At 36.5% G+C, this 13827-nt stretch overlaps 1 protein-coding gene across 1 annotated transcript; it reads right to left on the bottom strand.

Annotated features, from left to right (window-relative positions):
- Positions 1-207: 207 nt before the first annotated feature.
- Positions 208-12979, bottom strand: LOC144988283 (uncharacterized). Its single transcript, XM_078938553.1, has 3 exons — positions 12757-12979; positions 9539-9665; positions 208-9333 (listed from the first exon to the last, which is right to left on the bottom strand). The coding sequence occupies exon 3, from the start codon at positions 9331-9333 to the stop codon at positions 352-354; it is 8982 nt and encodes a 2993-aa protein (XP_078794679.1). The 5' UTR covers positions 9539-9665; positions 12757-12979; the 3' UTR covers positions 208-351.
- Positions 12980-13827: the final 848 nt, after the last annotated feature.

The following is a 13827-nucleotide window of genomic DNA, read 5'->3' as shown; positions in this document are numbered from 1 at the left end:
TAACTGACACCAGCATGTATTTAGTTCAACATTTGACGTTTTACATTAAGTCAGATGTTTGTGACTTAACAGAGATAAAAATGTCGCAGATGCGTCATTTCTCCCCGCCTCCTTCGCCACAATAACTGACACCAGCATGTATTTAGTTCAACATTTGACGTTTTACATTAAGTCAGATGTTTGTGACTTAACAGAGATAAAAATGTCGCAGATGCGTCATTTCTCCCCGCCTCCTTCGCCACAATAACTGACACCAGCATGTATTTAGTTCAACATTTGACGTTTTATATTAAGTCAGACGTTTGTGACTTAAAAGAGATAAAGATGTCCCTTTCTCCTTCGCCACAATCATCAACAGTCACTTACATGTTTAAAACGACAAAGAATCCCATCATGATCACTAAAGTATGTTTGTACAACTGTACATTCGACTTTATATTTTGTTGTTTTTAAGTACACATGATCGATTATCGTATTTTTTAACGTTGTGTTTTCAGAAACCAGTTGAATAAAACCTTTATGTGCCATGAAATCAGTTATTGTCTTCGAGTTTACTAGATTGTCATTGAAATCACCCATTATAGCAATGGTATCACCCAGGGGCTCCAACAGATCGACTAATTTCTTAAGGTTCTCTCTAAATAATGAAATGGCATATGATGGTGGACGATACAGAACTGCCACGACTATGTTCGATTTAATAAATCTGTGCACTAAACATTCAATATCTACACTTTGTACCTCTACATGTTCAAACAGGATATTTTCAACGGTGTACATTCCAACACCACCGTGTTTTAAGCCTTTAATGACATTCAGTCTAGGATCTACTCCACTATAAGACAGTGAGCGTGGCATACTATAAAAATTGTAGCCACTGATGTTCAATGCATCAGTAAAAGGGGCATTTGGAAGCCATGTTTCAGTTACAGCTATGCAGTTAGCATGTAACTGTTTTGTGCACAAAGCTAAGTCCTTTACATGCCACTCTAAATTTTGCACATTCATAAGGAAAATGCTAAAGTCACATGAACTAGAAGTGAGATTTTCTTTATTTATTAGATATTGAGGCATGTTTGCCACATATTCAGAAACTGTTTTGTTACAATAAATGGCCTGTTCCTTAAAATCTTGAATAATTAAACCAGACAAACTTGTTACGCGGCTTAATGCAACATAAGCCTGCCCAGGAGCAAAGGTTTTTTTCAAAGACACAACAACATTATCAATGGTAAGACCCTGAACTTTATGAACAGTACAAGCCCAAGCAAGTTTTAGAGGAAACTGACGTCTCAGACCACCTCTTCCTGTGAGTCGTTCCTCTTCTGGAACAATGGCTACAGAACCTGAGACAAGCCCTGGATGATTTTCATACTGTTTCTTCCGTTGTCTTCCAATGTCTTTATTATCAAAATTCACAAAAACAATTTGTGGAAAGTCAGAGTTTCTATAGACAATATCAGTCACAATTCCACATGCACCATTGACAAGACCATCTGCCACATCAACATTTTTACAAAGCATGACACGTGCATTTTTCCCCAAAAGAAGTCTTCCTGCTAAACAAGTATTGTTAGCGTTTGAATGATTACCACTTAGTAACACTTGTCTACCTGTTTCCTTACAATTTACATAATCTTGAGCTTTAATAGTTACATAATCTGGACAGGATGAATGTAGATGGGTTAAATTATGTTGATTTACTTGACCATTAGTTGGGAAAATATGTAAAGCAGCGCTGCCTTCTCCCGTTTCACGTGACTTCAATTGTTGGATATCACTTTTTAACATTTCAGTACCTTTGCATCGTGTCCTAACTCTGCCGAGTAATTTGGCAAATTCCTGATCTTTTTGGCGTACAATGGTTTCCAGGCAAACAATTTTAAACACACCACACCAAAGATCCATACCCACATTTTCTACATACAATGGTTTTCCTCTCACTGGAGGTAATTGAAAGAAATCCCCAACTGCAATAATACAAACATTTCCAAACAATGCAGAGTTACCAGTTTGCTTTATTTGCCTCAGACGCCCATGAATATATGCTAATAAATTATGATCTACCATGGATATTTCATCAATTATCAAAATCTGTAAACTGCTGTAAATGGCACGTAAAGAATTTAATTTTTCCTCACCCAGTGGTGTGTAAGGTAAGCGGACATCTTTACCAATACAGAAAGTGTTGTGTATAGTACTTGCTTGTACATTAAACGCAGCAATTCCTGTGGGAGCTGTCAACAAAACACAGATGTCATCTACATGACGACAAAGAGGAGACAATAGTCTATTTGATTCATATTGTATTGCTTTAATTAGGTGAGTTTTACCAGTCCCTGCACCTCCTGTTATGAACAGGTGGAATGGTTCTGGCTTTTTTCCCAAAACCTTTTCCACACACCATTTTCTCACTTGGTAAAAAATATCCATCTGAATTTCATTTAAAGAGCGAATTAAAGCCAAGCCATCACTACGAGGCATTTTTGTTTTATTCAGTTGAAAGAAATGGCTATGTTGAGCTGAAACTCTTAAATCAGGAATATCAAATTCCTGTTCATCATCTACACTTTTTTGGTTCTGCAACAACTCTTGACACTCAAGTCTTTCCAATTCTTGCTCAGGGCATAATTCACACCAGCCATCTTCAACTACACCAGCATTATCTATCCCTTGCTGAGCATTAACCAATTTATCACCATCAATTTCAAATTTACTTCTGTTTAATGTTACCACGGACTTTACCAACTGCAGACCTGAATTACCAAGTCTTATCGTGCCCTTATGAAAAAAGTCTTGATACGTTTCAAAACCTTGAGGTTTCAGCTGGCTATCGCTGTAGTATGGCAAAAACAACTGCAGATTGCTTTGATAAAACAGTTCAGGCTGTTTTGTTTCAGAGAACTTAACGTAACGTACAACAGCAGGTTGTGTGCGGGTTCTTTTCACAACATATCCAGTGTTGTTGTTCAACTTTATTCGCTTAGCAGCACTTTCATTTTTTGACAACACACGAAATTCGGAAGCAAATACTGCTAAACACATTGAAGGAAAATCATCACTCTTAGGTCTGTTCTTATATCTATCCACAATGCTTGTCATCCACATATCATCTGTACTAACAGAATGCTTTGATGCTTTTTCTTTTAGTACTTTTAACGGTAAACTCATTTTAACAGTATTTTCACCAACAGGAAGAAACACAACTTTCCGAGAGCACTCTTTCAAATGTGCATTTGTCAGTCTATAAACACTTTCTTGAGCAGATACATCTCTGTTGTGCAAATATGTACTGCCTAATGTTTTTAGACTCTCTTTGGCAGAAGCATTTCCATCCCTGCTTGCTTCCTTTTGTGCACACTGCAATAATAAACCCATTTCCTTCTCTGATTTAGAGATGTAAGAAATGATGTACACAACACATGCATATGCGTCGACAACAAACTGTATATCCATATTAGCATTCCAGCATTTTAACAGTGGCTTGCTATATTGATTAATCCAAACTTCATTGATCTGACGTTTCAGCACAACATGGGTTTTCCGAGCACAACAGTTATATGCAGTTTCAAATGTGCTTTGGTTTAACCCAACAGATCCAAACAAATCTTCAACATTGTCATAAGTTGGCCCATCAGCTGAGAGAGCAGCTTTAATGTGTGCAATCAATGCAGAAGCCTCTTTTTTCTTCAATTGCTGTGTCTGTGCATTTTCTTTACAGTTGCAAGACTCTTTCTCTGATAACACACATTGACAAGACTGTGTCTCTTCAGCACTTGTGCTACGTGATATGAACGTACGTGCAGAAGGTGGTCTAGGAAAATTAAAACGACACACAGTTCCTTTTTTTTTACATGTTTTCGCATGTGTTTCAGAGTGTTTTTGCACAGATGTAACAATTTCCAGTAAGTCAATATTTGATGGTAACTCACAAGTCACATAACGATCAATAAATGCAATCACTTCAGCATCTGTATTTCTGTCAATTACAGGTGCATCCTCTATCCAAAACAGGCAATGAAGATGTGGTGAGCCTCGTTGCTGAAACTCCACCCTATAAAAAAAATCCTTAATTTTTCCTATAGGACATGCAGGCGACATAAGAACCTCTTTCAGAAAACAATGCCAACGAAAATCAAACATCCGAGCAGCAGTGACAGGATTACGACGCAAAAGCTCACATCTGTCTGCCCATTCCAACTGCTCCACAGTTTCAGTTCTACCTTCGTGCTTCAGAATGCAGGAAAGTAAATTCTTCCACCGCATATCAGCTGAAGAAAATGAACAGAACCATGTGGGGATTCCAAGCTGCCTCACACAAGCCATGAGGTCTTTCTGGGCCGCCTGCCAAAATGCTGGCGTACCTCTGATTGGTTTTAAAAATCTGTACCCATCATCAAATTCCAACATCCTTTTAATAGAATCATCACTATTCAACAACTCTCCAGTAACTACTCGTTTATTTTTAAAATCATACTTACCTTTTCTTACTGCAATCGAAACATTTGAAACGACCTTTTCTAATTCTGTCATATATTGGGCAAAAAAAATATATTCCACATTTTGTGCAAAACGACAATCAGCATTAAGAATCCTGTTGTTAAAATATCGTGATAGAGTTAAAGGATGTTGTCTTCCATCATGAAATGTTGGTCCACCCTTAGGAAACAACACAGGAAAACATTTAGCCTCATTTGTAATATCGGACAACAACTTCACCGGACTATTGCCTTCAGCGGGAGCTACATTCAAAATGTGATCAAAATATTGATCCAAAGCCTCTTGACCAATGTCTACTGGCATTAGACAAGTGTCCTGGAACATGCAATGCTGCTGTCTATCATGCAGAAGTTCATCTCCTAAAACATTTGAATCGTCAACATTTGCAGTGCATTCAACATCTTTTTCTACCACATCAGATGTTTCTTTACAAAAACCATTAATCCAATCATTATTAAATTTCACGTTGTTATAATAAGAATTATGGCTTTGTAAAAACTGTAAAGCCTGCTTAACACGTTCCGAATCAACATACTGATATTCATAATGTCCTTTATAAGTAAGCTTCCGTTTTAATTTCACAGGCACAAGAGAACCCTCAATAGACATGCGTGGTAACAAATAAGTTGTTTGTTCAGTATTTGCAGGAACACAAGTAATAGGTCCATGCACGCCATTCTGCCCACCTTTGGGCAATGCCAACACTTTCATAAATGGAATATGTAATGCTATTAAATGTTGTTCTAATTGATTTAAACATGCCAATTCTGCTGGTATAGGTTCAAGTTCTAAGTTATTTTTAACACTCTCAGCTGGTACTTTACCTTTTTTGATTTTAGCATGGCACGTGTAACAAATCCACAATTTACTTCTTGATGTTTTCATCCATTCACAATTTTTTGAGCAGTTTCCTTTACAGATATGCAAATAATCAGACGTGATACATTGATCAGCGATAAGTCCAAGTCCTGCATTACTGTACGACTCTTTTTTACAATGTAAGACTTGATGTTCAAATAACAACCTATGACATACACAACAAACAAACCCAGGTCCATCTTTAACTTTATCCAAAAATTGTTTCATAACAACATCAAACTCTTCCAACTGTTTTTTATTCAATTGTCGCTTATATTTGATCCCATCCACCACACTTTTCCTAAAGTGAGGATCTTGATGATATTTTCTAGAACTCAGTGCTTTAACATTTTCTCTATGAGTATCATTACTCTGATATTTTCTAGAACTCAATGCTTTAACATTTTCTCTATGAGTATCATTACTCTGATATTTTCTAGAACTCAATGCTTTAACATTTTCTCTTTGAGTATCATTACTCTGATATTTTCTTTTACTCCTTTCCTTAACATTATGTTTGTGTAACAAATCACATTTATACTTGTTTTTACTCAAATTTTTAACACGATCCCTGTGTAATACATCAGTTCTATATTTTGCAGAACTACGTTGTTTAACACACATTCTATAGATAGCATTTTCCTTATAATTTATTTTACTCAATTCCAATGCTCTGGATCTATGCAAAGAATCAGATGCATATTTCCTTTTACTTATATCTTTTTTCTTCTGTTTATGCAGTTCAATTATTTGATACTGCACTTTCTGGTAAAACGATTTCCTTTTTTTTAGATACTTTGAAAAAGAAGATTCAGCAACTGAATCACAAGTAACATATGGTTGAAAAGAACGGCGTCTAAGCAGTGGTTTCTCAGAACAAATACTATTGCTTTTACACCAATTGGCACATCCAGCTTTACCACTACAATGAACACAAACAACAACCTCAAAATATTTATCACATTCCCGCAAATAAATTGCTTGATTTCCAAGTATTTTGTTCACAGGATTATACTTTCTCCATATGCTACCATTGTGTACAAAAATTTCTACTCCCAAAAAATTTGAAGTAGCTTGAATATCAATCTCAGATACAAAACTGCCAACATATTTCATACGTGACTTCAGAATGTACTCAGACACTGTGGCATATCCTTGACAAAGCAACTTCATATGAATGTCACTATTTTTTAGCATAAACTTAACAACAGCCAGTCGAACTCTTCTATGACACTTTTCAGAACCACTAATGACTCGAGAAATAGCTCGGAAAAAACTATTGCCATCATTTAATAGGACCTCTGTCTTACAAATAGAACCAAGCGTAACATTATTAGTTGGAATGTCTTCATTCTGCTTCACAAAATCCAAATCCAGATGTTTTGACAACAAAACTGCAGACTCGAATGACAATGGATGAAAACTGAAAACACTTTCAACTAAATTATTACTTTGCACAATTTCACTGTTTTGGTGATCATTGTTAACCAATGCACTACACAAAACATCGTTACAATCACCAACTTCAGACCTGCTATGTTTAACACTCTTGCAATCTCCTTCTGAAAGCATTTCTGAGTTCCTTTTACATTGCCTCATATGACCCAAAATATTATTTTCCATAGATTTACAAAACCCAAAACAACGCTGCTGCTGAAAAATTTGAACGCAAGTTACAACTTCATAATGACACTCATTTATATTTTGCAGATATATGCCTTGTTTAGAGATAGCTTTACGTTGACAGGCATATTTCAACCAACGTTCATTGTGATACGTATACACACTCACACCCAAGTAGTCAGCTGTAGCTTGAATTTCAACCTCTGTAGCCCAACTACCAGAAAATCTCATTTTAGAAACATTGAGATATTCATCCACAGACATATTTTCAGATCTCAAAAGAGAACTATAATTTCCAACATTTTTTTGTAAATGTGTAACAACTGAACGTCTTAACTTTATGTGATTTTTCTCAGTACCACTAATAACTTTGGACACAGCCCTAAAAAAGCAATTGCCATCAGCTACTATATGATCAGTTTGACATGGAATTCCCAACATGCCAACCTCTAGAGGGTTAGCACATGCAGTGTTTTCACAATGCACATTCAGTTGTTTACACAATGCTTGTGTAACATCAAAATCAACAGGATAAAACTCAAGTTTCTTTGATGAAACTTCACCAATAAACTCAACATCCAAACTAGCTTCATTAGCATCATACCATTTTGTCTTCTTTGATTCACATTGCCCAGTTAAAAGCTTACGCTTTCTGTTACTTTCAGGCAACGGTAAGGAACTAGTTTGAACATCTAAACTGCACCCAAAACCAAACTGTGACTCAGTATTTAATCCAGTTTTACAATCCTTCTCAAGCACACTTTGTTTATTTTTCTCACTATGATCATTGTCAGTCGCAGCAACGGATGCAATTTCAAAAGCCATTTCTTTCCCTGCAAGTGAAATACTCAAGCAACAAATATAATTGTATAAATCATTAAGACTAGGAAGGTACATGATAATACTTCTTCCATTTACATCTGCCATTCCAGTACCACTGCGTGCATGTGAATCCACCACAGCATAATGGCCGTTTTCTGAAATAACAGCACAAGTACTACTGCCTATGGTCAAAAAACATGTTTTATACTTGACAAGCATGTGCTCCAGTCCCTTTTTAAGAGTTATCACTTCACCACTGTCAACAAATTTACCATTACTCACATTAACAATCCCAGAAACATATTCACCATATTCAAACTTAAATAATTTACCATCAATTTCAGAATCCATGGGCAAATCAGGTACTGACAAAAACTTCAAATTTCCAGGGATGATTTTGTTTTCACACACCGAGGAGTACAGCTGATCACCAAGAAACACAACATGGTCCAAGTCTGTTGCCTCCCACTCAAAAACACTACGATCCGTGTGTTTAGCCAAACTCACCAGGGCTATTGCCATGCACTGCACACCTCTGTTTTGAAGCTGCCGATCTCCTTGATGAAAAGATCCCCTTACACAACGTTCTGTGTCAAATCTGTTACAATTGTTTTCATTTAAAATCACTGAAGATGATTTTTTTTTTAAATTATTGCCCTTTTTTCCAATTTTCAATGAATTTTTGCATTCCATTAACACTTTACATTGTTCGCCAACCACAATTTTGTCATTTAACTCCTGAACATGTTCTTTTATAAAACCAGTCTGTCTTTTGCCCAAAACTGACTGATTCACACGTGCATCCTCTGCTCCCAAACCAAATGTATTATTACACCCATCCCAAGAAGCTTCTTTCACAAACATTGAACTAATGCCAAACCATTCTGCATTCAAAGACTTTTTCAAGTTCCAAATGTGCAACATCAAGTCATTAAAGCAACTGTTGAAAACAGCCACAGATGTTCCAATATTAGAAAACATTCCAGATGAATCTCGTGCACCACAATCAACCACAACAAAATACTCTTTGTGATGAATGACAGCACAAACGAAACCCTGCAAATCCAACAAACACAGATCTTCCTCCATCAGTCGCTCCTGCATCATTTCATACAACAGTGAAAAATCTTCACTCTTTGAATCACTAGAATACACAGGCTCATTGATAGCAACATCCCAAATTCTTCCAAACACACTGAGCTTTTCAGAAACCTTGAATAACTTTTTGGAATTGTTTATACATCCATCACTTCCATTAAATGAACAAACCAACTGCACACCTTCATTTCTAATATTATCAACATCAGCGTCCCTCCATGTACACACTGGGGCAACAACATGGTTGATTGCAGCCACAACACAACATGTAAGTGATGTTGTACTATCACTTGAATTTGTTAATCTTACTTTCATTCCAGAAATCAAAGGCTTCTGTATTTGCTCCTGACACACACAACCAGAAGTTTTACCTTCTTCCTGAACCTTGCACACTTTGGTGCGACGCATATTAAATCCCTTCTTTCGTGGCATCTAAAAAAAAGATATAAAAATGAAACCACCATTAAAATAAGATTCTCATTTCTATTATGTATACATAAAGCAATACATTTATACCACACAGACCCATAATCAAAAACATAAAACAATATATTCAGACTATTGGAAAATAGTTCTACACAAATAAATGTAACATGTGTCCTATAATAGATTATTAAACACTGCAAATTTAACTTACCTTTACCAAACTCTTTAATGGCTTACAAAAAAAAGGTGCTCTGGAAAAACCAGCAAACAGCTCCTCTCTCTATGTTGTCGAGACAAAGGCTCAGTCACTGGTGTGGAAGATCCCTCAGAGGAAAACTCTGGAGTTACAAATAAAATGTAAAAGAAATAACAAAAATTAACATTTATTAAAAAAAAATAAGTACATAAACTTTAATAGACATAAAATGCTAAATGCTCTTTGGGAGGCTAATCCATAGAGGAGGTCCATTACAACTGAATGAGGCCTTGCCGTGTGTGGGATAACCAAAAGGCCTGTATCAGAGGACCTCAGGGTCCACAGGGGCTCATACTTTAAAATCATATCAGATAAATATGAAGGCCCAAGACCATAAAAATATTTATAAACTACTAAGAACTTTAAAATCAATCAGCAGGCCAAGCAGCCATTTTAAGATCTGTGTGTGTTCCTGCAAATATATTCATAGTGGCTGCCATACACTAATAATTGACTATTTGAAAACATTTATACACAAATAAATTTAACATGTGTCCTATATGAGATTATTAAACACTGAAAATTGAACCTAAAACCTAAAAAGTACAAAATAGGTTGGAACTGATCTTCAGTGGAAATACTCACGGGTCAGCAGGCATTTAAAAGGTATTATATGTGAACTGACATGTATTTAATCAATTAGAAAGGAGTTTCGCTTGTTAATGTGGTTTAAAAACCGTAAAAACAATGTTCGAATAATTCAACGAGAACTACAAAGATGGTGGATAGAACCGCGGTCAAGTGAGCCGACATCTGTGGAAGTGCGGTCACGCCAGCCGTCACTGACTCTTTGCATGCGCGTTTACATCATAGTTTACGGTACACACGTCCAGCGAGCTGGAAAGACGGCATAAGCGCTGATATCACCCATATCAGTTACCCATTATAGAAATGACATGTACTGTACTCTGAAATAAATGAGAGTTATTGCATGCCCTGTATGGTTATTTAATGTAAAAATGTTTTCATTTGGATTGCATGTCTGTTCATTCCATAATAAACCACCAGAAATAACGTGTTTTGTCTGAAATATAATCAATCAGACACATTCTAAAAGTGAGATTTAACACTGACAAGAGTGTTTTGTGGGTTGTTGAGCATGACATGGAATGGAATCAAGCAGAAATGAAGAAACTCCAAGTAAAATCACATCTGGTCCTGTCAACTCTTTCTAAAGTTGCTACATTTAAGGTGACGCTAAACTTTCACTGGATTATTATTGGTAATAATGTTCATGATCATTACAGCAAGTTTGAAGGAAAGTGACTGGAGAAAATGAAAGATATTGACATTATAGTCTAATACAGGCTCCGTCAAATGTAGTTAAAGTGTAATATGTGAACCATACAAAAGGGCTTTTTATCAAAAGGTGACGCAAAACTTCCACTGGATTATGGTTGGTAATGATGTTCACTAACATCACAGCAAGTTTGAAGAAAAATGACTGGAGAAAATCAGAGATTTTGACATTATAGTACACCTAAGCATCCTGCTTGTATAGTTAAAATAAAACTTGTGAACCATTCAAAAGGGCACTTTATCAAAAGGTGACACAAAACTTTCACTGGATTATTGTTGTTAATAATGTTTACTAACATCACAGCAAGTTTGAAGAAAAATGACTGGAGAAAATTAGAGATATTAAAGTTATAGAACAATTCGGGTCTCCTCATTCACAGACAGTGTGTAATATGTAAACCTTACAAAATGCTACTTTTTTGTAAGGTGACGCTAAACTTTCACTGGATTATTGTTGGTAATAATGTTTACTAACATCACAGCAAGTTTGAAGAAAATTGACTGGAGAAAATTAGAGATTTTGACATTATAGTACACCTAAGCATCCTGCTTGTATAGTTAAAATAAAACTTGTGAACCATTCAAAAGGGCACTTTATCAAAAGGTGACGCAAAACTTTCACTGGATTATTGTTGGTAATGATGTTCATGATCATCACAGCAAGTTTGATGAAAATTGACTGGAGAGTATTAGAGATATTGACATTATAGTCTAATTCATCCTCCCTCATACATAGTCATAGTTGAACATTTGAACCATTCAAAATACCACTTCTTTCAAAGGTGACACAAAACTTTCAGTGGATTATGGTTAATAATGATGTTCATGATCATCCCAGCAATTTTGAAGAAAAATGACTGGAGAATATCAGAGAAATTAAAGTTATAGTTCTCCTAAGCATCCAGCCTTTGTGGTTAAAGTAAAACATGTGAACCATCCAAAATACCACTTTTTTCAAAGGTGACGCAAAACTTTCACTGGATTATTGTTGGTAATGATGTTCATGATCATCACAGCAAGTTTGATGAAAATTGACTGTAGAAAAGTAAAGATATTGACATATTAGACCAATTCAGGCTTCCTCTTACATAGTCATAATAGAACATGTGAACCATTCCATGTCATGCTCAACAACCCACAAAACACTCTTGTCAGTGTTAAATCATACTTTTAGAATGTGTCTGATTGATTATATTTCAGACAAAACACGTTATTTCTGGTGGTTTATTATGGAATGAACAGACATGCAATCCAAATGAAAACATTTTTACATTAAATAACCATACAGGGCATGCAATAACTCTCATTTATTTCAGAGTACAGTACATGTCATTTCTATAATGGGTAACTGATATGGGTGATATCAGCGCTTATGCCGTCTTTCCAGCTCGCTGGACGTGTGTACCGTAAACTATGATGTAAACGCGCATGCAAAGAGTCAGTGACGGCTGGCGTGACCGCACTTCCACAGATGTCGGCTCACTTGACCGCGGTTGGATAGACTACAAAAAAACGATCTCTGAAACGGATAGAAACTTGTTGTTTGTCGATCAGAATCGATTCTACATGTCATTTTGTACGTTTGTGTCCGTTTAAAAAGAAAATTCGTCGGTTGGTTTGCTTTAAAAAGTCTTTAAAACTTACGTTCGCATCATAATGGAAGCGATCACTCCCGGTTCAACGAAGTAAAAGGTCAAATTATTTACGTTCGTCTTATCGATTTTAAACAACTTTTACGGTTTTTTATTCAATAAAATTGATTATCAGAAGGTGAGTAGTCATTGTGGCCATGTAAAAAAGGTTCGATGGTCGATTTAAAGTAACGGTTCGTTTACAAGTCGCGGGGAAATTCAAAATGGTGGTGACAAACCTACAGTCAAACTGAAGGCGTCCTGGTGCGGCGCGTCTAACCGGGTCGAGTTCTTCTCACTGGGGGTCCGGTAGTCTTCCTTGCTGGTCAGGGGCGTCGAAGATCGAAGTGTAGAGGAAATGAGGAAGTTCTAAAAAGAACTGATTTGCTCAAATTCGGCAGGCTTCAGCAAAATACTCTGTGGGGTGTGATTCTCCAGTCGTCCAGCAGGGGTCGAGCAGAGGGACGGCTGAGATGAATACACCCTGACATCAATGTCTTGACCAGCTGCTTCACTCATGGTTTCCCAGCATGCCTTTTATCGTTCGTATTTGATGAAGTAGGTTGATTACATGTTAATGTTTTCATGAAATAATAGATGTTCTACTTCGTTTAGTTCCGTATGTATGTGTAGAACATTTTATAGTAATTATTGTATTGATCATTAGTCCGTTAGGGAACATTCTGGCTGTTGGGTTTCTGCCCCATTGGCATGAGTTCTCCCATGGACCAATCAGACAGCTCCGTTTTTAGTTTGATTCCAAAGGGTTAAAATCTAATAAAATTACATTCCAATCCCAAAGTGGTGGTGTGTTGTCTTCTTTGTGTTATGTCTGTGTTAAAAAAATGTTTTGTGGGTGATTCTGTTAGATAATTCTCACAAGAAACTTTTCCCAATCAGGGGTTGTGACGTCATTGCTTCAGGCAAGCAGGGATGAAAGCCTGAGCTAGCGACGGGTTGAAGATTTTTGTGAAGACCTGGGAGAGTTGATCGGCGCAGGCCCGCAGAACCTTTCCGGGAACTCCATCAGGTCCAACCGCTTTCCTGGGGTTTACCCTGCTGAACATCCGTGCCATCCGTGCCACGTCCATAAAGGCATTGTTTTTATATTTAGAGCTCTAAGCAACCAAACAGTTGTCTATATAAAAGAGCTTTTACAATTGTGCACTTTTAGCAGGGTGAAAAAATTATCTTTTTCAAATTGCCATTTCTAATTTGGGTTTTACATTTTGTGTTCCATTTTTTGTGATTTTATTAGAAAGATTTGTTATTTCTTTGGTGTTTAAAGGTGGTACATATTGTATATACACAATC

This window comes from Oryzias latipes, chromosome 20 (assembly GCF_053564925.1).
Source record: "Oryzias latipes strain Hd-rR chromosome 20, Olatipes_Hd-rR_3.1".
Lineage (NCBI taxonomy): Eukaryota > Metazoa > Chordata > Actinopteri > Beloniformes > Adrianichthyidae > Oryzias > Oryzias latipes.
Note: the sequence above shows the minus strand (reverse complement) of the source record. Positions and strands in the feature narration are given on the sequence as shown.